Genomic DNA, 23,710 nt, shown 5'->3' on the forward strand with positions numbered 1-23,710 from the left:
ATGATATTAATGTTGATAATGTGACTGAAACTAGAGCTTCATCTATTTCAGCATCTTCTAAGAAATCTAGGTTCACTAGTAATGTTTGGGAATTTTTTGAAAGGGTTCAAGTTAATGAGCATGGAAATATGGTACAAAAAAATAAATGTGGGGTTTGTAAGACTTTGCTTAGAGGTGGTGTTACTGCTGGTACTAGTCATTTAAGAAGACATTTACAAATGTATTAAATTCAGTTTACCCCCCTGAGGTTTGGGGGTAATTTCATGTTAGTCCCTGTCCTTTCAATTTAATCAGTTTACCCCCCAAACTTGTCAATTCTCCTCAACCGTGTCCATTCCATCCAATTTGGACGTTAAGTCTGATTTTTTAGGGCTAAAATGGCCATTTCAAGACAAAAAAAAACTTTAAAAAAATGAATTTTTTTATTTTTTATTTTTTTTTAAAATATTTTTTCTTCTGTTTTATATATTTTTATTTATTTATTTATTTTTTCTTCTGTCTTTTTATTTTTTATTTTTTTTATTTTGTCTTCAACCTATATACCACAAGTTATAATAGGTTTATAAGAACAAAAAGATACTCTAGGTGGTTGAAAGCCGCTCGCTGATCTACGATATTTGTGATATATCTCTGATAAAGTGAAGAATTTTAAGAGATATCCTCAATAAAGTGAAGAAATATCTGTAAAAAATGATTTTACACTTTATTTATAAATATCTGTAAAAAATGATTTTACACAGATATTTCTTCACGATTTTACACTTTATCTGTAAATATCTGTAAAAAATAATTTTACACAGACATTTTTTCACTTTATTGGGGATATATCCTAAAATTCTTCTCCTTATCGGAGATATATCATAAATATTGTAAATTAGCGAGAGACTTTCAACCACCTAGAGTATCTTTTTATTTTTATAAAGAGAAAAATGCACCATCAGTGCCTCAACTCTTGTGCACCGGCCAAGTTGATACCCAAACTCTCAGTGCTACCAATGTGATACCTGAACCCATATTTCGCTATCGACGAGGTACTTCCGTCAGATTTTGCTAACGGCTCCGTTAAATGTGTGACGTGGCAAGCACGTGGGCCCTAAAAATGTCATGAAATGACTTAATGACCCCAGAATTCTTTTTTACAATTTTTTCTCCCCTCTTCTTCTTCTTCTTCTTCTTCTTCTTCCTGCTCCTTTGTTCAGTTGTTGCTGGTTGCTGCAATCTCAATCTTCTTCCAAATATTCTTATCTAAAGTTTCTACCACATCGTGATTGCTTCACACTTAGTTTTTATGAACTTCATCCCTCAATACCAGCAATTGTTCATGTCATGTTCAAGTCCTTGAATCCAATCCAAATCATCCTTTTTTTTTTTCATAAGCCTGACTGCACATGCATAACCCAATGGCCACAACCACAGTGACCCATACAAACAACTCAGAGACTCAAGCTTAAAACTCATTCCAATTACCACCATCTGAAAATTCTCCGGAATCACAACCCAATTACCCAAATTTCCAAATTAGGGTTCTGAAAGACGATGGCCACCTCTGGAACAACCTGTATTCCCGGCCACCTCCTAATCGATACTAGCCGGAAGATGACGACGACACTATCGACGGCGATCTGGACAAAGAGAATTAAGGCCAAGACGATGTCGTCGTGGAAGAGCAGTACCAACACTAACCGCACAACCTGAATCGGAGGGTGTATTTGGAGAAGTCGAATGGGCTTGATGAGATGAGGGATAGTCTAGGGGAGTCAGAGACGGATGAGAGGAGAATGAGAGTGAGTAGAATGGGTTTGGGTTTGGGATTCATCAAAATTTCACCTCGACCACCATCAGAGCCACCTAAGAAATCTCCCCCACCTCCACCAGCAAATCCCCCTGAAACATCACCACCGCCTCCACCAACATCATGGCCCCCTGAAACATCACCGCCACCACTAATATCAAAGCCACCCAATCCGCATTTACCTTCGCGCCCAGGGCATCACCCACCTGCTCACTCTCGCCTCCCTCATCGGAGCCGTCTTCCATTTCCCTATGAATCTTCTGGTAGTCACGAAGCTTTAGCTCAGCGTCATCGGCGTCGCGGAGTAGAATTTTTTGGTGTTGGTGTTCCTGGTTGCATAAGTCTGGGCGACTGGGCTGCATGTGCCCACGTGGACGACACCGCTCCGGAAGTGCTTGACCGGCTGGAAGCCGTTGCTCCGGCTGGCCGCGCCGAGTTGCGTGGCCGTTTGCTTGGAATGGTGGTGGTACGAGATCATGATCGTCTTGGCATGAGAGCCTCTGCCCTTGGAATGGTTGCTTTGGATGAATCTGAGAATGGAGGATAAGTGGAGGTTTTGATCGATTAGGATGCATTTTAGCCCAAAAGACGTGTTTGCCCCTTTTTTTTAGCCCATGTGCTTGGCACGTGACTTTTTAAACGGAGTTGTTAGCAAAATCTAACGGAAGTACCTCGTCGATAGCGAAATATGGGTTCAGGTATCACATTGGTAGCACTGAGAGTTTGGGTATCAACTTGGCCGGTGCACAAGAGTTGAGGCACTGATGGTGCATTTTTCTCTTTTATAAACCTATCATAACTTGTGGTGTATTGGTTGAAGACAGAATTTATATATAAAAAAAAAAAATTTAATGAAAAAAAAATAAAAAACAGAAATTAAAAAAAAAAAAAAAAACAAAAAATTCCTTTTATTTTTTTTATTTTTTTTGTCTTGAAATGACCATTGTAGCCCTCAAAAGTCAGACTTAACAGTCCAAATTGGACGGAATAGTAGAAATTGGACACGGCTGATTGAAATTGGAAAGCTTGGGGGGTAAACTGATTAAATTGAAAGGACAGGGACTAACATGAAATTACCCCCAAACCTTAGGGGGGTAAACTGAATTTAATCCTTTACAAATTCATGAGAAATGGCAAAAAAGATTAGGTCCCGATATTTCTGGAAATATCACTACTTTTGCTTACGATAAGGATGTTGCACGTAGAGAACTTATTGATTATGTTATTAGAGCTGAATTGCCTTTTACTTTTGTTGAAAAAAATGATTTTAAAGGAATGATTCGTCGAGGATTTTGTCCTCAATATGTAGGAATTTAAGCCTCAACATGTAAAAGAGATGTGATGAAGAAATTTGTTAAGGGCAAAAATGAGCTTTTGAGTCTTTTTGAAAAGTTTGAAGGCAAAATTTGTTTGACTTCGGATGTTTGGTCATCGCGTCAAAAAATGGGTTACATGTCACTTACTGCACATTTTATTGATAAAAATTGGTCTTTAAATAAAAGAATAATATGCTTTAAGATGATTGAGTACCCTCACACGGGAGAGTCACTTGCAAATCATATATTTGAAGAATTGTTGTCTTGGCGCATTCATAATAAAATACTTTCCATCTCTTTAGACAATGCTACGAATAATGATGTGGTTGCATGTGTTCTTCCCACTTATCTTATGCTTGAGGCAGCGCCTAAAAGGTTGTTTCATGTACGATGTTGTGCTCATATTTTGAATTTGATTATGCAAGATGATTTACGTATTTTAGGTCCATCTATTGATAAAATAATCAATGTTGTTAGAAGCATGAATTCTTCTAATAAGAGACATGAATTGTGGGTGCGTTGTTGTAATGATTTGCAAAAGCCAAAAAAAAAATATTGACAATGATGTGCCTCATAGGTGGAAATGACGAGTGGAATTCCACTTATGAACTTTTAGAAGTAGCTTTAAGTTATAAAGGGCCTTTGAATATGTATGCTCTAAAAGTGAATGAATCACGGTCTTGCAATTTAGATGTTCCATCGGAACAAGATTGGTCAATTGCACAACTAGTTAATGGCTTTTTATCGATTTTTGCATCCTCAACCAAGATATTTTCTGGTGTATATTACCCTACATCATGTCGTGTTATTAGTTGCTTGATAGATATCCATTTTGCATTTGAGGCATATTCTGATTTTAATGTATTTAGGGATGCATTGGCTGCAATGAAGGAAAAATTTGATAAGTATTGGGGTACATTTCCCAAAGCTTTTTGCTTTGCTACAATTATGGATCCTAGATTTAAGTTATTTGCTGTTGGAGAATGGTTAAAATACATGGGTATTGATCAGCTTGATGTTGATAGAAAATTGTTAGAGTTAAGAACTGAATTGCAAGCTTTTTATGAAACATATAAGAAGAATATTGTGTCAGATGTAGCACCTAGGCAATCTGAAAATTTAACTTCTTCTACCTCGAGTGCTCCGGGTTCTATAGCATTGCCTATTGTTGGTAATTCCTCAATGCAAAGTTTGAAAAGGGCAAAGGTATCATCTTCATATACTTCCTCTGCGACTTCTAATGATTTACAAATGTATTATGATTTACCAACTATTGAAGTTGATGATGATAATCAATTTAGTGTCTTGGCTTGGTGGAAATCAAATGAACCATTATACCCTATCGTTTCTCGCATGGCTAGAGATTTGCTAACAATTCCAGCTTCTACTGTAGCTTCGGAGTCATGTTTTAGTGCAGGAGGTAGAGTTGTATCTGAGAAAAGGGCTTGCTTGAGTCCAAATACAATAGAGGTGTTGATTTGCTTGAAAGATTGGGGTTTAGCAAAATCAAGGATGCAAGAGGCTCAGCGTGAAATGCAGCTAGCTGAAGAAAGGAGACTCATTAGGGAAGCACGACCAGATTGGATGGGAAATAGTGAAGATGAAGCTGGAAATGAATCTGATAATGATTCTGGAAATGAGTCTGGTGAACAGGTACATTGTTTTTGGTTCATTGCTCCTATTTTTTTATGCTTCAGTTTACCAAAATATGTTTGCTGGTTCTTTAAATCTCTATTTAAATGTGTAGGTACCAAGATCAGTTGAATCCCATGAGTTATCAACAAATCTACAGCCTCAATTTTCAAGGTCAGTAGAGAAGCAGAAACTCTCATACATAATACATTCTTAACAAATCTGCAGGCGGCAGCCTTGAGTTGAAATGTTGAATCCCATGTATTTTTTTTAACGATTTTTATGTGCTTTGACATACATTTTTGGTGGAAATTAGATGTTTGATTGGAGAGTATCTTACTCTATTCATGTTTGATAACCAAGGGACAATTTTTAACTTCCTGTACCAATTATGCAGGGCTGCAGGCATATGATAAAAGGGAAGAGTAAAGAAGCTTTCATTGCATTTAGAGAAGCATTGAAGTCCAAGTTCGCTGCATATAAGTTGTATTCATAATTTGCTTTTGTTCTAAGTTGTAATTGGGAATGTTCCTATACTTTGTATTCTCCGTCTTTTTATTTCAATACATTAAATCGGAAGTGGGGATGAGCCTCCCAACTAGGTTGGGTTCCAAACCCCTTAAAAAAAATATCATATCTTTAAAACTTATTTTGTTAATAAAGCCCGGCCCGGCCCAGCCCGAAAAAGCCCACAAGGCCAGCCTTATAGGGCCGGGCTTGGATCTTGCCATTTATAATAAAGCCCGGCCCTCTATTTTTAGAAAAGGTAATAAGGCCCGGCCCGTTGACGACCCCTAGCGTTATGCATATGTTGTTTGTGAAATTGAATTATTTTTGGATGAATAATTACTCGGAACGTGTCATTTGCAGAAGCTCAAATGTTGAATTTTTATTAGTTGAGTTTCTTCAAAAACTTTCTTCACGAAAGTCATAGCTCATTGATACAAGTTCGTAGACATGCGGCACGCAAAAATCGGAGATCGTATGAAGAAGTACGTTATGGTAAGCGGAAGTTTTTTTCTTTTTCAGAAATCATTTCTCTATAAATAGTAAAAATTGTCAGAAATTACCATTTTCAGTTTTTATAAACTTTTTTTCGGAAAAATTGGAAACCCTAACCCTCCCTAGCAAGCTGCCGACCAGGCCCGAACCCCCTGACCTGACCCAACGCCAACTTCGTCCTCCAGTGTCCTCCTGCCGCACCACCAGCCCAGAACTCTTCGCTGTGTTTTGCCGTCCTCCGTACTGGTGTGGTTTCTGTCGATTTGCACCGTACATGGTGGATTGAGGCTCGAAACACTACGGCGGCAGTCTGACATAGCTCTAGCCGATTTCATCAACGATAGGGCTTAAAATTACCTGGGTTTTGACACTCTCCTCTTGCTGATTCGAACCATACCAGTCTGGAAGCTCGATTCAAAGTGTGGTGATCGAAATCCCAATTTGAATTTTTTAACTTTCAGCGACGATCTAGGTCAAATTGGCCTTAGCTATAGGTATGAAAGTTGCAAAAGTTGCTTCTCTTGGTGTACTTTACATTCTGGATGATTGGATCTTGCTGGTTTGAAGTTTGATATGGCAGCACATGGGGCTCACGCGCAACCGCTTGTGGTAGCTCATATGACCACGCATGGTTGGAGCTGTTTCTTGCTCTGTTATCATCTACTCATTGATACAAGTATTTTGATATATGGGTTGTAGCATTTTATGATCGTTTGAGACATGTTAGGTTTAACATAGTTTCGATTCGTTCGGTTTTCGACCCATGAAGATCCGGCCATTGGATCGTCATTTTGTTTTGACAAATCGACCCTAGAAGTGTTTCGGAGACTTTAGGTAGTCTTGGATGAAGTTTTGTTTGATTGACCTAATCTTCGGGTTTTAGTTCATTTGTTTCGAACTTAGACGCTTTTATACCTTGCACGGTATTTAGTTGTAATCTTGATGTGATAATTAGGTACTTGACAAGGTTGTTTTTGAGCAGATTGTGGTGGTTTGTGTTTATATCGGTTTTTATGTGAAGACGCAACGACATATTAAAGTGAGTAAATTTCACGGTGTTCATTTACGAACAAATTTTATTACGTTATCGTATTGGAGTTATTTATTTAACTGTGACTATAGTTGGTATTAGTGACATTCCTGAGTGAATAACTACATGTGTGTGTGTGTGTGTTTTTTTTTGTGAAATATATATCTTGGTGGATTTGATGTATGATGAAGCAATATGCATGATTTTATTCATATTCTCGTTTTGAGATGCAACTTTTCGGTAAAGCAATATATTGTGGAAATTATGATTTATACCGTTTTGAAAAGTATTGGTCTTTATACCAGCGGTCACAAATGGTGATCAAGAAAGAGGATTTCTTTTATTAGATTTAAGTAACATTTTGAGTCATGCTTGACTTCTTTAAATGTTTTGGTCTTTGTACCGGAGGTCATAGATGGTGACCAAGACATGTTATAGGGAATAAAGCCTTTGGCCGGGTTATTGGTTACGATTCAATTAGAGCTCTAGTATGTCTGCTATTGCATTTCATGGGGGTGACGATACGAAGTTACTTGAGACTCATGAGTACGTATTTTAAAAAAGAGTCTCGCGAATATTATTTTTTCTATTGTCCATGAGGGATTTGGGTTTCATATTTAACTTGTTGAGTTATCAAATAAAATGATTTTGTCACGGAGTGACATGTGTATTTCATTTTGAGGAAATGATGTTGAGTTTGAAAGGAATAGAGGTGTGATGTGTTTTCCTTAAGTTGAAATGATGGTTTTCTCGAGATTTGTGTGAGTTGTTTTGATTGATGTATTTGAATTTACTCATACAAGTTTCAAAAGCTTACTGTTTGTTGTTGCAATCCGGTGCACTATTTGATGGTGTAGGGGTTAATCATGCAGGTCAGGGTAATCATGGTTGAAGCTGAGATATTGTATTTACAGCTGTACATGTAGGAAGCTAATTTTGTGGCTTAGCTGTTATTAAGATTTCCGCTATGTAGTGAGGAGAATTTACTTATTACTTTGTTATTGAAATTTAATTTGTAAACTTGTGTAATATAGTATATGATTCTACAGAGTGAGTCTATATTGATATTGTGTGTTCAGGGCATCACTGAGCACTTGGTTTATAAGGAAATTTTTTTTGGGTATTTCGTATTGATGGCTGAACTATCACGTCTGATATAATTGCGAGATTTATCTTAATTGTTAATTATGTTTAAAAATCGGGAATGACAGTACAAGTGCTTTAAGGTTTCAATAGAAAATGTCTTCAATAATACATGTCTTCCTTTTTGTGATAATAGCACTCCAAACCTTAAGAATAACAAACACAATAGAGTTATTCTTGACCCAAAGCATCAAAATTGGATAAAGAAAAACCTCTCTAAAAGAATGAAAACCCTTGAGAGTGAAAGCTCTCGCTACCCTAGCGCCGCCAACGACAGACGACAACGATGGAAACCTTCCAAGCCTTCCAACCAGCGGTTGTATCATCGACCGAGCACAGAGGCGACTCCTGCGACCGCGCCTACCGGTTTTTAGTCGAGATTGCTCCAACGCGGGGAGTCCTTGTGGGGATGGTTGATCGTGATTATTGGGCTGGGTGGCTTCTGGCCATGGCCTAGGCGTGGCCGTCTCCGGCATCGATGTTTGGGCGGCCTTTGGCTCCTCCTATGGTGGCTGTGGGAGCTGCGTTGGGTTGTGACGGGTCTTGAACTGCAGGTTGCGGTGGCGACGACTATGAAGACAGGTGATTATGGCTGGGTGTCCAGATCCACTTGGACATGGTTGTTACCGTTGGGATCTATTTGGCTCTGTCCTGAAGAGAGCTGCTGGAATTTTTTTTGGTGGCGGTGCTGGGTGCAGATGACGCTGGGGTTGGAGGAAGGATGACAGTCCACCCGACTCTGGGTGTCCACAACAAGCCAGGCTTTTAGATGTTTGGGCCTATGTGGGATCCAAACCACTATCCTGTTGGGCCAAATCTCCTTAAGGGCTTGGATGTGGGATCCAAGAGGCCTTCTGTATATTTTGTTCAGTTTTGATGCTTTCTCTTGTTCGGGTGTGTTGATTTTAACATCAGGTAGCCAACTTAATTCTACATTCTATGAGAATTCCCAGTATAATCACGCTGTGAGTACCACAATTGAGTGCCTTGGCGAGCAGTGTTCCTTATGCTGGGATGAGTCTAGTTTTGGGTGGTCTGCCAATTCTTTTCATGCTCTAGTAGCAGGTTCTGACGGTTGGATCTACAAATCTCAAGGTCGTGACAATAGTTTTATTGTTGGTAATTATCTTGAGGAGACTGAGGATTTGCTTTCGGTTCATGCTAGTTTTTCTTCTAGTTTTATTGTTACTTCTTCTATTAGTGTTCATGAGCAATGCCTTATTGTAAAAGGACAACTGGTTGGTGTAGTACACTTTCCAGTTGGGATGCCCCTATAAGCGATTTCTATCGCTGGTTCAATGAAATTTCCCTTTTCAAAAAAAAAAACAAACACAATAGAGTTTAGGCTTTATCACTATTAGTGATTGTAATAAACTCTAATATAACAAATTATAAGTTTAGAGATATTTGTATGTGAATATTAATCTTTTTCAATTATTCGTTTTGGAGCTTCTCTCCCTTGTGCGTATACTGTTCTTCTATGTAAACCATGCAGAGAGGTAACAAGCACACAGAAAACGGTACCTAACAACTGAGAGAACTAGATTGATCCGATCCAATCCATGTCCCAAAGATGAGACAGCTTTCACTGTTTTATCATTTGGATGTTGGAATTACCATAAATATTCAGATTCACATGCATGCCACGAAGTTTTGTTGGAGAAACAACGGGTCAGCTAGCCCTGTTCAAGGGCTTTGCCTTCCTATGCCATTTCATGACAGAAGGATCAGAGACAAGGAGATGAAGGAAACAGAGGTAAATGCAAGATTAGGCTAAGTGGCCTAAAATAACAAAAATAATAGTTACTGGTTGGGCATGCAAGTTCCTGTGGTATTTAAGCTTTCAAGCTAACACCAACTACAATGGGTGATAGGTTTACAAACAAATCACACCACTCTCCCTCACACTTAAAGAAAATAAGAAAGAAAAACAAAGCAAAGGAAGAGAGAAAATGGAAGACTAGCTACTGCCATCTTATTGATGAACCAGAGATGCCGGGATCGCTCGGTTTGGCGGTGACCCGCGATCCCGATCGCCCGACCCGCAACGCGGTACGATCGCTATCCAGATCGGTAACTCCAGCGATCCCATTGTCTCAGCGCATCTGGTCTGTGTTTCAGTCACTGAATCGATCCTCTCGAAGCCTAGAATCCAACGCACATAGGCGCGGAGTACTGCGCCGTCGCGACGGATTGCGCAGTCAAGTTTGATTCTTGAAGACCTCCATCTTCGTCAGTTCATCGGCGGTGTTCTTGAATCTTGATCAAACCTCCATCTTTGCGATCTAGATTCTAGATCTACGAAAGCATAATTCAGATTTCAGAATATAAAACTATGAAAGCATCGAATTATGATTTGCTGAAAAGAATCCCCAAAAGATTTCAAAGGAAACCATAGAATTATGAAAGCATCGAATTATGATCAGACCTACATCGGCGGTGTTCTTGATCAGAGCTCCATTCTGCAACTCTGCGGCTCGGATGACGCTGATATTCCTTTTTTTTTTTTATTGTTTTGTTTATCCTCTTTTCATTTTTGTGAAGAGGTTTGTTAAAGTTAAAAGCAAATTACCAATAGCTAATTTCTGATAAAAGAAGAGGAAGATAATATCTACAAGATTTCTCTCCTAATGTCTAATTACCTCTAATATTAAACGAAAAAAATAATTATCTTTAGTATCTAATTTTACTTGTTTACCCTTTCAAACTAATAGGGTTTTCATAGTATATGTATGAGGGTTATTTAAGTAAAAAAGTATATTTTCAAATATACTATTAGGATTATGATTAGGAATTATATTTATCATATATAATTTATTTTTAATTAAAACTTTAGTTAATATATCCTAGCGTACAGCGTACCATAGATACTGGCGTACCGCGTACCCGTACCACGTACCCGTACCGCAACGATCCGCGATCCAGGTAACACTGTGATGAACTCCTTCAATTAGTTAATTGGGATACATTACAACGTACTACTTGATCCCTTATATAGGGAGTCTTACAACACAACTATCAGACAAGCATTGAATGCTTTGTCTCTTGACCAATGCAATCTTCATACCAGAATGCAGTAAATATGCAATGAAAAATCAAAATCTGCAACATGGCTAGCTATAGGCATAGCCCACAATAGGTAATAAAAGAAGAAAAACGTGGTGGTCATCTAGAAACCCACCAAATAAGTTTCCTCATCATGCAGACCAAGTGATGCACAATTTGAGTAAGTAATCCTTAAGCTATTCCAGGCTGACTTTCGTCGAGTGACTAAAAGGGCAGCTGCATTGGTCAATCCCTTTATTGTAGAAAGCTTCGAAGAGTCTGAGACAAATCTATCTCTAGCAGTGGTAATTACTCCCTCAATGGTACCCAATTTCTCTTCAAACTCAGCCCTTCGCATCCGAACAATGGCTAAATCTTCAAACAATTCAATTCCAGCCTTCGGCGCAGCATTGATCTTGGCAGTAAGTTTGGCATGTTTCTTGTCTGCTGCAAGAAATAGTGCTTTCACTTCGGCATACTTTGAAGTGGTCGATTCAAGCACAAACTTTTGCCCAGCAAGTGAAGCTGATAGGTCTGACACTTTATTCAACTCATGTTGAGCTTCCACGAAAGCAGACATTTCCTCTGAGAGATTAGATTGGAAAGATAAAAGTTTAACCTTCAAGTCTATTGGGCAAGAATCATCAGAAATAAGTGTGGCTGAATGAGTAAGGAACTCCTCTTGGACTTTGGGATCAGCTAAAGCTTCCAAGTCACAGTCAAATATCTTTTGGAGTCCCTCCTTGGCCATTGCAAGTTCATCACAGAAGTGAGTATCCAGTTGATGAAGATCAAAGCCAGAAAATGTAGAGATGAGATTATCTACATCAGCAATTAGACCATCGAGGTTCTCTAGCTTGGTTGATGACGAACGATCCTAAATTTGATGATGAAATGAAAGATTGGAACGTGCATGATCAGTAATAATGATGACAAATAAAAAGTAAACGTAAAAAAAAAATATCCTCGATCACCTTGGAGGCATTTGACAATAACAGTGCAGCCTTCAGTTGTGGAATCACTTTATGATCTATAAAAGAATGGCAGGAGTAACACCAAACTAATAGATTGCTGTTTTAAACGGGGAAACAGAACCATAAGATAAATTTATAACAAGTCAATCTAGAAATGTAAACAGGCTGTGAAGGATTTGAAGCAGCAAGTAGTACCTGCAGCTGATTACAAGAGAATGATTTGTCTCCTCGTAATGTTGAATCATGTGCATGTTGTCATAACGACCACAAAGGACAGTCTTACAGCATAAACAAAACCAGTTTTCATTTGGGTGCCCGCATCTAGCATGAAAATTGTTCCACACGTTAGAAACACAAGCTAGTTTCATACACGATTCCCATTTTATGCACAGACCGAGTCCAAGATGGTAGAAATTCCAAAGAAAGAAGCTTTGATAAATCTTCTATGCTTAATTGACTGCAAACAAAAGGAGGTATTTAAATGAATAGAAGTGGGAATACTACATTTCTTTTTTGCATCATATCTTTGCTGTTCGCCGCCAAACAATTACTTCTTTTTTCTTTTAACCAAAGTGTTCTCTGCATTTTTATTCCTTATAAGGTTTTGGTCTCATGTCCCCTCTTTTGACGTTGATCTCTCTTTCATTTAATAAAATTTAACTTCTTTTGGAGCCAAAAAAAAAGGAGCGTCAATCCATTAAATGTAAATGAGAGAAACATTACAAAATGACCCACTGGGAGACCCTAGGACAAAAATGAGCAATGAAAGAAAACCCTACCGTAAAAGACTATATAGCAATTTAACATAATACAACCCTAGAGCGAATATTTGGTTAAATATCCTGACGCTACCAAAGAGGCTCCGAACGCAGTCAAACCCCCCAATATATAAAGTACCCATACATCTTCGTCCCCAATCCAAAAAGGACCTGGAGCCCAAGTTTTCTACAATAGCCTCCTAATCCCAAACACGAGCCCAGAAATAAGTGGGTCTTACCAATACAGCACAGGCCCAATTCCAAGACCCTGAAGAATTCCTCAGGGCACCCAGAACTTAACCCAGAAACCAGGCCCAGGCCCGGACCCCCGAAAGAATCCTCAGGGGCACCCAGACCAGCAGCCCGATCTCCACTAGTGATGACATGCAGCCATGTTGAGTAGAGCCACCGTGCCCAGCTGTTGACCACCCACAAGCCGTCGAAGCCGCCGGTGGGAGATCCAAAGCCGGACCGTGGCCAAACCCAGAGAGAGAGAGAGAGCTTGACATCTTTAACACAGATTTTTTTTTCTTGCCAAACAATTACTTACTCTCTCAAACAAGTCAAGAAAATAACTCATTCATGGAAGGAGACAATTAAAAATGATAAATTCAGAGGCCAAGACAAGAAATAAGTAACCTCCTGCAGGGAGTATTAGGGTAGGGAATGTCAGTGATATCAGAGGATAGCCAAGCCAGGTGATCGCACCATGTTTGAAAGTTGACCTAACAAAAAACAAAATAGCAAATTAGAAACAGAGAACAAAACCAAATTAGATATACATGCATGATCAACTAAGCGTAGGCCGAGTAAGTACCATAGGGGAAGAGAAAGAGCGATCAGCTTTGCTTGCCATTGAGGAAGGTCTGCCTGAGTCGACTGGTTGCAAAGTATGTGTTTCCAAGCACCAGCGCCTTATCTCTTCTCTATTAATAAAGCGAGGACGACTTTACCTTAGGGAAACTTAGCGACGACGACTTTACTGTTCATCTTTGGAAAACTTAGCGAGGACGACTTACTGTTCATCTTTGGGAAATTTTTGAACCTCCAGTTTTACCCCTATCTGCTGTTTTTTCTATCCACCGCTTTGCACCCTTTTGTTCTCAGTGAGAGAGAGAGAAGACAAAAATCAGAAGAAGAAAGCAAGAAAGAAATCAAAATCCAAATACGCAAGCAATCAGCAAGCTTTTCAGATCAAAAAGCAAGGAATCCAATAAAGCAAGGAGGAATTTACTGTTCATATTTGGGAAACTTTTGAACTTCCAATTTTGCTCCTATCTGTTGTTTAGCCGATCCACCGCTTTGCACCGTTTATTCTCAGCCAGACACAGAGAGTCACTACAGAAAAAAAAAAAAAAAGGAAAAAAAAAAATCCGATGACCAAGGCATTGTGCCGTCGCAGAAAGCCAATTTGCCGTTGTGAAAGAGTGAAAAGACTAATTGTGACAGCCAAGTGACGAAAATTACGCCAATATTGTTGGTGATGTCACCATTGGTTCCTGCGGTGGTGCATTGTGATGGCAAAAATGCTGTCGCAAATGTATTATTTATGAATAAAAAAATTATGGCATGCATTACTTTTTTGTGGATAAAAGCTATACAAAAAGGAACGAGGCTTATACAAAAAGGAATGTTACATTTTATTTGTCTCATGAATGTTACAAAAAGAATGAAGCTTGTACGAATATTTACAAGATATACAAGGTAAAGTTACAAGGTAGTTATCTTCCTCTACTCCAAGATAAACTTTAGGTGTTGTTATTCAAACCCTGCAAATATCTAAATGCACCCGGCACTAAAAAATTATCCTATATTTTTTCAGTTGTACCCCTGTTTGATTGTATCCAAGAAGAAAAACATTAGGGTTTGTATTGTGAAAATTTGCTGGGCTTATATTATGTTTGCTGGGTGTAAATAAGGGCAAAATTGAAATTATATTATAACTTTTTTAGTGCTGCGCGTGCTAAGATTTTTGCTGGGTTCCAATAGAACCACCCTCCACTTTGCAGGGATTTTCCTTGATCTACTGCACGTACCAATTACTCTAGTGTTGTTGCAAGCCTTCTATAACAGAAATATTCAAGCATTCACTGAAACAAATGGAAATGAAAATCCATCCTAATAGCTCTAATCTGCATTTTCGTAAATCTTACTGATTAGTACTGCAGCTTATCAAGCTAGCTAAAATTAATCAATAGCAATGAAAGTTCCAAGTTATATAGATAAAGATATGACAATGCTAAAATGCTATTTGATTGGGAAATGACAATGTTAAAAGATAATGTATATAGTACATCCAAGGTTTTAAAAGGTGTAGAACTCTCACATTTCGTTCTCATACTAAGAATGATCTGTTTCATTTGGATATATAAGTCTTCTCATTGGGAACTCTCTGTGAGAGGGGACACACATACAAACCAAAAGTGAAAAGTAAATTAAAAGATTTCCTACACTACCTTGAATTTACCTTTAGTCAACCATGCAGCACAATATTAGCTCTGCAATTAAGATGAAGGGCCTTATTTGGTGACTCAGCAAATGCAACCCCAATTTGACCAGAAAGATTGATCTTCGTACTCCATCTGTAATCAAAAAGGAAGAATTAGTATTTGATAGATATTGCATGTCGACAGACAAAATCCAGATAGAGAGTGAAAGATATAATACCTAAATACATAGCAAAGTCAAAAGCCACACAAAATCAGGAGTAAAACCACATTATAAGTTTCCAAAAGAATCACCAAAAGCCTCCATTAGGCAGCAGTAGCAGAGTACAACAAAACTGCCAATTCAAATAACAAGGAAGATATCAACAAATATTTTGATGTCATGATCGGAAAGTTGATCCTTTGCTAACTCTCTCAGCCAAGAAATTGATCTACAAGAAACTTCAATGTCAGCCATAAATGAAGTTATAGGGAAAATAACACTGATGAGTTTGTGTGAGGCAAATGCTTGTCTTTAGTATTTGTGTGATTGATAAATCCCTATTCATGAGTAACAGAAACAAAAACCTATTCAATTGCTAAACACTTAACATGGAAATTATCAATGCCCGAGTATGAATGTTGTCATCACTAGCTCTTTCAACATGTACCAGGGCCTATCTCCAACACCAAGAAGTAAAATTGATAGAGGGAGCTTGCTGTGATGAAACAAGAAGAAATGGTTAGATAAACAACAACTTAACATCACCAGAAATAACAAAAGTACTACACTAACCTTGCTTCAAAAATTGCATCAACTGTCTTTTGTTCCTGTGGACTTAGCTTGCCACGCTCAGTATCAACACTGATAGTTACCTGAGGAAATCACCACTTTAATGAGATGATATAATGGCAGAAACTTACAAAAATAATAAAATCAATGCCACTTCAAAGCTTTCATTCACAGAACAGATAATGCCATATTAACTAGAATAATTGATCTTACGTACTATTCCATTTAGTGAATCAATCAAGGCAAGAAAATTCAGGATAGCAAGGATTAGTATAGCTTCTTTATTAATAGGACACCCTTTTGGCTACTGATTCATAAAGATTATTCCAGCATCTATGCCAAGAACCTAATGTAGCAAACAATTTAAAATCTAAGAGAGGGAGCCGGTGCAAGTTGGCACTCTATTTGCATAATTAAAAGAAAATGAAACAAGACAAAATACCTGGCCATCTGCAATTATCAACAGAAACTTATCAAAACTATTGAATTTGCCCAAAATGCTTTCTAATTTCACAAAAAGCCACACACACACACACATATATATGTTATATATATTAGCAGAAAAGGCCTAACATTTTAAGACTAATGAAAAGATTGAGGGATCACTTGAGCATCTAGATATTCACGGCAAGAGCAACACCAAATTGCTTGGGAACTGTTTTAAAAGGTGAGCAAAACCAGAAGACATATTCGTAATAAATCACAGCAGAAAAAGAAAGACTTGAGCCTGTAATTTTGTAGAAAACAATGTAATGGTTACCTGCAGTTGACACAAAGACAATGCTTTGTCTGCTGATAATGCTCACTATGATGATTGTTAAAACTACAGATAACGTCCCTACATGACAAACAAAACCAATTCCAATTTGCCCTGGGATACTGACATCTACAATATAGGAAAATTGTTGTGCAAATTAGTAATACGGGGTATTCTTCAAACTCAGGTACTCATACTTTGATGATGTAAAAGTAGAGAATCGTCCTAGAGCTTTTTACTAAAACAATCAAAAGATTATGTTCAATGAGAAAAATCTAAATTCCTTCTTTCATCAAAACTGTTTTCAAATTGATGGCTCTAATATACATACAAGATTTGCAAACCTAACTAGTTGCTTTGCAAGCATAAATACTTCCAAGAAGGAATCTACTTTTTCATGAAAGGGATGGCAAAAATCTCATGCAGTAGTAACAGTTGGGAAACTTCATTCATGCGTTTTGAGAGGAAAACAAAATGAAAAACAAACTCTGAACAGACAATATTCTTAGAGGATGGATTTTATAGGAAAGCAATCATTTCTACGAAATAGAAGTCCTACGATCAATTGGATATCTTGCTTTTGGAGATACCAAACAATTATTCAATCTCAAGGCTCGAGCATTAAAAAAGCAGAGGATGAAGATTAGTGAAAATAACTCATGGAATGGCAGTATATAAATTTCAGAGGACAATAATAAAAGCTGGACGAAGATGAACCTTTTGCAAGGAGTGTCAGGGTTGGGAACGCCAGTGAGATCACAGGACACTAAAGCCAGGTGATGATCGCACTGTGTCTTGCTCTGTACAAAACAAAACCCAAATTACTTATTGCAATCTGCAGAAAGTAAATTGTAGACAGGTAACCTTAAGAGAAGAAACAGAGTTAAGAGTCGGCTTTGATTACCATGGCCAAGTTGCAATGACCATGCTGTTCTGGAGGTTTGAGGGAAATCTCTCTTTAAATAAGTGGCCAAATTATAGAGAATCACAATTGACCTTTGTTTGATAGAGAAAAAAGTTTTGTTTGCAAGCAGTGTCTTATATTCAAGCTTGTCAATAATCAGAACTCAGAAGCACAAGTGCACAACCATCAGTTTAACGCTTTGACTGCCTATATTAAAAGCCTCTTAATAACGAAAGGTGACTACTTAGATTCTGTAGACTTTTTTGTTGTTGCATTGAACTTTGAAAGAGATGAAAGTTGGAACACACAATAATAAATGGAGTTACACGAAACCCAAACAATCTAAGTGATTAGTAAATGGAGTTCATGCACACACTTGTGGCTATCCCACAAGAATAGAAACGACAGCTCAATTAGGCCAAGTGCATCATGCAAACTTGGTAAAACTAAGCTTTAAGTTATCCCAGTCCGACTGTTTTCGAGCTACTAACTCTTTAGCTGCTTGGGTCGATCCTTCCATGGAAGACACTTGTGCCAAGTCCGAGACCAACCCATCTCTCGCGGTGGTGACTTGTTTCTCGATGGAATCAATAGCCTCATTATTCTTTGCTCTGTTGCTCTTTTCCGTGGCTAAACAAGCTTCCAACCTTTTGATTTGTGCTTTCAATTCTTTGATCATGGCCTTGAAGTTAGAAACTTTCTCGTCCGAGGCAACAATTTCTTTCTTCACCTCATCATACTTTGAAGTTTGTTGCCGCACTACAAACTTCTTCTGAGTGATTGAGGCTGATAAGTCTGAAGCCACCTTCAACTCATCTTGAGCTTTGATGAAAGTAGAGGTTTCCTCCGGAAGATTGCATCTGAATGATGAGAGGTTAACCTTCAATTCTGAGGGGCATGACTCGGCTGATAGCAATGTGGCTGAGTAAAGGAGAAACTTTTCTTGCACTTTGGGATCACCTACAGCTATTAACCCGTTATCAAAGATCTTCTGCAGTCCCTCCTTAGCCAATGCAAGTTTATCCTGGCCTACAAATGACTGAGCATCCAACTGTGGATGAACATTGATGCTAGGAAACGGTTTAGACAAGAGATCAATAACATCAACAATCATTACATCAATGCTCTCTAGCTTGGATGAAGTGGATCGACCCTAAAAATGCAAAACGTAAGAGTGTGACTGGAAAGTGGACAATACATAAAGCGAAAATGAAGGGAAAAGCTCACCTTGATCCATAATTGTTGGATCACTTGCGCATCTAGAGTTTTACTACAGGAGCAACAGTAAATTGATTTTGTGCTGTTTCAAAAGGTGGGCAAAACCAGAAGACATAATTATAATAAATCACTAAAGAAAAAGAAAAGACTTGAGCCTGCAATTTGTAGAAAATATTGCAACGGTTACCTGCAGTTGACACAAAGACAATGCTTTGTCTTCTCATAATGCTGCCTAAAATGTCCATTCACACTAGTACAACAGAAGATGTCCTTACAGGACAAACAAAACCAATTCCCTTTTGGTCCTGGATGCTGACATCTACACTATATGAAACCATTGTACAAATTAGTAACACGAGGTATGAGTCAAACTCAGGTGCTCATACTTTGATGATGTATGAGTAGAGAATCCTCGCAGAGCTTTTCACCTTAACAATTAATTTGAAGATTTTGTTCAATGAGAAAAAAATCTGAATTCCATCTTTCATTGAGGTTGTTGGCTCTGGGAATGTACAGGTACGATGTGTAAAGCTAATAAATGCACCTAGATCTAAGGATTTGAAGAACAAGCTAAATTTGACTGAGTTGACTTAGCTAGTTGCTTCAAACATAAATACTTGCCAGAAGGAATCTACATTTTCATGAATAAGGATAGCGAAAATCTCAGAGCAATAGCAATAGTTGGGCAACTTCATTCATGTATTTATAGAAGAAAAGTAAAAGAAAAGTGAGAAACAATCATTCAATCTCAACTTCTCAAGCATTAGCAAAGCATAGGATGATGATTTATTGAAAAGAACTCTTGGCATGGCAATATTAAAGAGGAAGAAGAACCTTTTGCAGGGAGTGTCAGGGTTGGGAACGACAGTGGGGTCACAGGAAATGAAAGCCAAGGAGTGAGCGCACTGTGTCTGGGTCTGGACGATCGTCACCAAACAAAACAGAAGCAATTATAAGCTTGTTCAAAGAAGAGGTAGAGTTAAGAGTTACTTTTATGGGATCCGACAATCTGCATAGAATAAATTGTAGAGAAGAGCAAGGAGAGTTATAGAGTGTTGGGCTTTGATTACCATGGCGAAGTTGCTGTTGACCTTGCTCTCCTGTTCTGGAGGTGTGAGGGAGCCTTTTCCTCACTTTCTTGTAGAGTTGTAGACTCAGCAAGGTTGACTGTGTTCTGGAGGTGCGCGGAAAACCTTGCTTGAGAAAATTAAGAAGAAGAAGAAAAAAAAAAAAGGTTAAATTGAGTGTTGGGCTTTATTTACGGGGAAAGTTTTTAAGTTTGTAAATGTACTTGATACAACTCGTGTTCGACTTGTATGCGGCTTATTTTTAGTCTCGTGTTCATAAGATAAATGATCCGAATTTGAACTCAATATTAAACCTGACACATAAACGAGCCGAGATTGAACTACGATATGTTCCGCTCGTCAAGCTCCTGAGTAGCTCATATTTTTCATGAGTAGCTCGAGCTTTTTAAAACTCGACTTGTTTGTTAAACCCCGACTCATGAAAATTAGGAGTGCAAAAATAAAATATAGTTTTTTTTGCTTATTTTTAGTCTTGTGTTTATAAGATAAATGATCTGAACTTGAACTCAATATTAAACCTGACACATAAACGAGCCGCGATTGAACTAGGATATGTTCTGCTCGTCAAGCTCGTGAGTAGCTCATATTTTTTATGAGTAACTCGAGCTTGTTAAAACTCGACTTATTTGTTAAACCCCGACTCATGAAAATTAGGAGTGCAAAAATAAAATATAGTTTTTCATTCCCAAATCATTTTTTTTTAGAAAATTATATATAAACCCAATTTTCTAAAGAGGTATTAGGAAAAACTCATATATATTTTTTATCAATCTACACCCAATCTATGTAGACAAGCTTCCTTGTAGACCGTTGATGTGTAATTAATATTTTTTCATGTTTTCTTATATGCCTGATTTACCATTGGGTAACCTTCCTTTTTTGTTCTTTTTTCTTTTTTGTTTGAGAGGTTGGCCGGGCAACCTTCCTTGTAGAATGTTGATGTATAATTATAGTATTTTGAAACCATGTGATTTATGGCTTAATTCGTGCATGCATTGATTTCAAATTTTCATTGAGGACAACTTTTATATATATAACACCAAGATTTCAAGCTATACAGATACTAATTCAGTTCCTATAGACTATAAGAAAGAAGTTCAAATGTGTTGTTGTGAACTTGTGTATCACCTATGAATTCGTGATCATATTCCACATTCTCTTTCTAATTGTTGGCTTTCGAAAGTATGATATCTACTAATAAGGTACGTTATTTATGAGATTTAGTCTTTCAAATCTTTTCTTTTATCATCGTTGAGCCCTGAATTTTCTTAGATAAACTTGTTCTACATGTATTGTCATACCTAGATCTAGAAACAAGATAATTTTCTTTTCTTTGAACTTTTTCTTTTGTATATTGTCATATTAATTTGATGGTTGTTCATTCTCAATTGTTACCTAATAGATAGGTATATGCATATAGAAATAAGTTAGAGATTTTCAACCTAAGAAATATGGTTAACTCGCAATGATAGAATACCTAAGGAAGAGGTTGATGTGAAAATTGATTCAAATAAATAGGAACAAGAGAAAATGTGGGGGAAAATGAATCCTTTCATACCCCAACTTTACTAACAACTTTCAAATTGTTTCCAAACACCGGAATGAAAATTTTTATGAAAATCTTAGTCTGTTAGTATAGATTTTTTTGTATATTGGCATTCCTAATACAAAACCTAGAGTCTTAGCCTCTTAGGTCTAAGTTAGAAGTGTGCCAATCATTGGAGTGAAGACCTAGTTGAATGAAAAGAAAAACTCAATGCACTCAATGCTTTAGCTGACACCTCAAGGTACTTCACAGGTAATTGCATATGCATCTCATACGTTTTGTGTCTTTATGCATACTGGGATTGATGCATGTGTTGCAATCCTGGTTAGGTCAGAATGTGTGAGTTGTTCTGGGTTCGATTTCTTTAGTTCGGAGATCTTATGTGCATTATTGCTGTCAGTCATTAAGTTGTAAGAGGATATTTATTCTACATGATTTGATCAGTTAAGTCTATCTTTGTTATTAGGGATAAAATCATGTTTATTTGTAGAATTTCTTTTTAGGAAATGTCCCTTCTATATAAGGAGTCAATTAGGTTTTGGTGTCTTTATTGTCCAAGGTTTTAGGGGGAGTCTGCATATTATAAACAACAATAAAATGTGTTCTTTTAGCTGGCCTTTGACGGGAAAAAGATTGTATGCATCCATCGTGATTTAGAGAAAGGCTTCATTCATCTTTGAATAGCGATGTGCTTCAAATCATATTAGTAATCTACTTGTTCCATGTTAAAGTAGATTGTTGAGTCAAACACTTTTTCATTTATCAATCATATACAACATGTCAAGTACTCTCAAGGTCAGTTGGAGTTGTTGATGTGCAAAGAAGATTGAAGGTCGAGGTCAGTACCTGTCAATCCTACCAGTGAGAGCAATTCATCAGTGGAGAAGATTTACGAAGACGTGATCGCATAACCTTCTAGAATGAGTCTAGTAAGTATAGCCGAGGTCAGTGTTATTGGTTGTTTGTAAGAGAACTAGTATCTTTCCATTAAGTGAATCAGTTTTCGCTAGGGCTTTAGAGAGTTAAGGCCCCGCAGTTGTTTTCCTCATTTAGAGGTTTTTACTGCGCAAACAATTCTGGTGTCTCTTGATTGCTGTGTGATTGTGTTTACCTTTCTTTTCTGCACTTTATCTACACTACTATATTCAGGGATTCATATATGTGTTTCAATCCTTTAACGTTTCTTGTTGAGGTTTTTTGAATTAAAGAAAAGTTGTAGTTTCTGTAGAAACAAAGTGTAGATAGAATTACCTTAGACAGTTCCATGAGTTTGATAGTGAAAAAAGTTACAAGGTAAACTTTTTGTTTGCAAGCAGTGTCTTCTTAGAGCAAGTCCACCCATTGAAGTTGGCTAGTCAAGACTATTTACTGTTTTTTGCCTTTCATTTCCACCCTTTTTCTTGACCAGTCAGATACTGTTCAAAAAAGTCATCAAATGTTAGTTGGCAGGTCAAGAAATTGACCTAGAAAGTGACCCAGAGTGACTTTTTGTGAACAGTATCTGACTGGTCAAGAAAAAAATGTGGAAATGAAAGGCAAAAACAGTGAATAGTCTTGACCAGTCAACCTCAACGGGTGGACTTGCTCTTATATTCAGGCTTGTCAATAATTAGAAGCACAACCATCTGTTTGACTACTTATATTAAAAGCTTTTTTTTTTTTTTGAGGGAATCGGAATATTAAAAGCTTCTTTTGCTCATGTGAGGTGACTTCTTAAATCCAAAGGCTATTTTTTCATTGCATTGAAATTTGAAAGAGGTGGAAGTTGGAACGCATACCAACATAAATGGAGTTTCACTAACCCCGGCTAGCCAAAGTAATTAGTAAATGGAGTTCATGTAGACACTGTTGGTTATCTCACCAAAATAGTAACAATAGCTTAACGTACTAAGCCAACTGCATCATGCAAACTTTAGAGCAACTCCAACAATTTCTCCATATTTTGATTTTTCTCTATTTTAGGAAAATATAAGCCTCTTTTGCTCCAACAGATTCTCTATAACTATCCCCATTTTAGAAATAGTGAGGAAAGAGAAAACCAAATTCCCTAAATTTACAGCAATCTCTAAAATTTTAAGGAATAATTATGAATATTTTAGAGATTGCTGTAAAATAGAGAATCTGTTGGAGTTGGAGAAGAAAAATAGGTTAAACCTTTGACTTTTGCTTCCCTATAATACAAAAATTATAGGGAAGTTGTTGGAATTATTCTGAAAACTAATCTTTAGGTCATCCAAATTCGACTGCTTTTGAGCTACAAACTGGTTAGTTGCTTGGGTCGCTCCC

The 23,710-nt window shown here is 37.5% G+C and overlaps 2 protein-coding genes and 1 long non-coding RNA gene across 6 annotated transcripts; all 3 read right to left on the reverse strand.

The window, feature by feature from the left end:
- Positions 1 to 10,847: 10,847 nt before the first annotated feature.
- Positions 10,848 to 13,989, reverse strand: LOC112172609. Of its 2 annotated transcripts, none has more exons than XM_040507899.1 (6): positions 13,927 to 13,989; positions 13,510 to 13,786; positions 13,332 to 13,417; positions 12,130 to 12,255; positions 11,935 to 12,031; positions 10,848 to 11,837 (listed from the first exon to the last, which is right to left on the reverse strand). In XM_040507899.1, the coding sequence occupies exons 2-6, from the start codon at positions 13,546 to 13,548 to the stop codon at positions 11,085 to 11,087; spliced, it is 1,101 nt and encodes a 366-aa protein (XP_040363833.1). In that variant the 5' UTR covers positions 13,549 to 13,786; positions 13,927 to 13,989; the 3' UTR covers positions 10,848 to 11,084. The 2 variants fall into 2 exon arrangements, with proteins under 2 accessions (XP_040363833.1, XP_024165777.1); XM_024310009.2 differs by lacking the exon at positions 13,927 to 13,989 and having other exon boundaries at positions 13,510 to 13,618; positions 13,712 to 13,791.
- A 1,376-nt stretch (positions 13,990 to 15,365) lies between these two features.
- On the reverse strand, positions 15,366 to 17,741 carry LOC121049734. 2 transcript variants are annotated; one of them, XR_005801185.1, is made up of 4 exons: positions 17,386 to 17,741; positions 16,672 to 16,797; positions 15,915 to 15,994; positions 15,366 to 15,837 (listed from the first exon to the last, which is right to left on the reverse strand). It is a non-coding gene; the product is annotated as an uncharacterized LOC121049734 (long non-coding RNA). The 2 variants fall into 2 exon arrangements; XR_005801184.1 differs by having other exon boundaries at positions 15,366 to 15,994.
- An 80-nt stretch (positions 17,742 to 17,821) lies between these two features.
- Positions 17,822 to 20,002, reverse strand: LOC112172611 (RING finger protein ETP1 homolog). 2 transcript variants are annotated; one of them, XM_040507755.1, is made up of 5 exons: positions 19,861 to 20,002; positions 19,625 to 19,707; positions 18,978 to 19,109; positions 18,800 to 18,872; positions 17,822 to 18,611 (listed from the first exon to the last, which is right to left on the reverse strand). In XM_040507755.1, the coding sequence occupies exons 1-5, from the start codon at positions 19,861 to 19,863 to the stop codon at positions 18,000 to 18,002; spliced, it is 903 nt and encodes a 300-aa protein (XP_040363689.1). In that variant the 5' UTR covers positions 19,864 to 20,002; the 3' UTR covers positions 17,822 to 17,999. The 2 variants fall into 2 exon arrangements, with proteins under 2 accessions (XP_040363689.1, XP_024165779.1); XM_024310011.2 differs by having other exon boundaries at positions 17,822 to 18,725.
- Positions 20,003 to 23,710: the final 3,708 nt, after the last annotated feature.

The sequence above is a fragment of the Rosa chinensis genome, chromosome 6 (genome assembly GCF_002994745.2).
Source record: "Rosa chinensis cultivar Old Blush chromosome 6, RchiOBHm-V2, whole genome shotgun sequence".
Lineage (NCBI taxonomy): Eukaryota > Viridiplantae > Streptophyta > Magnoliopsida > Rosales > Rosaceae > Rosa > Rosa chinensis.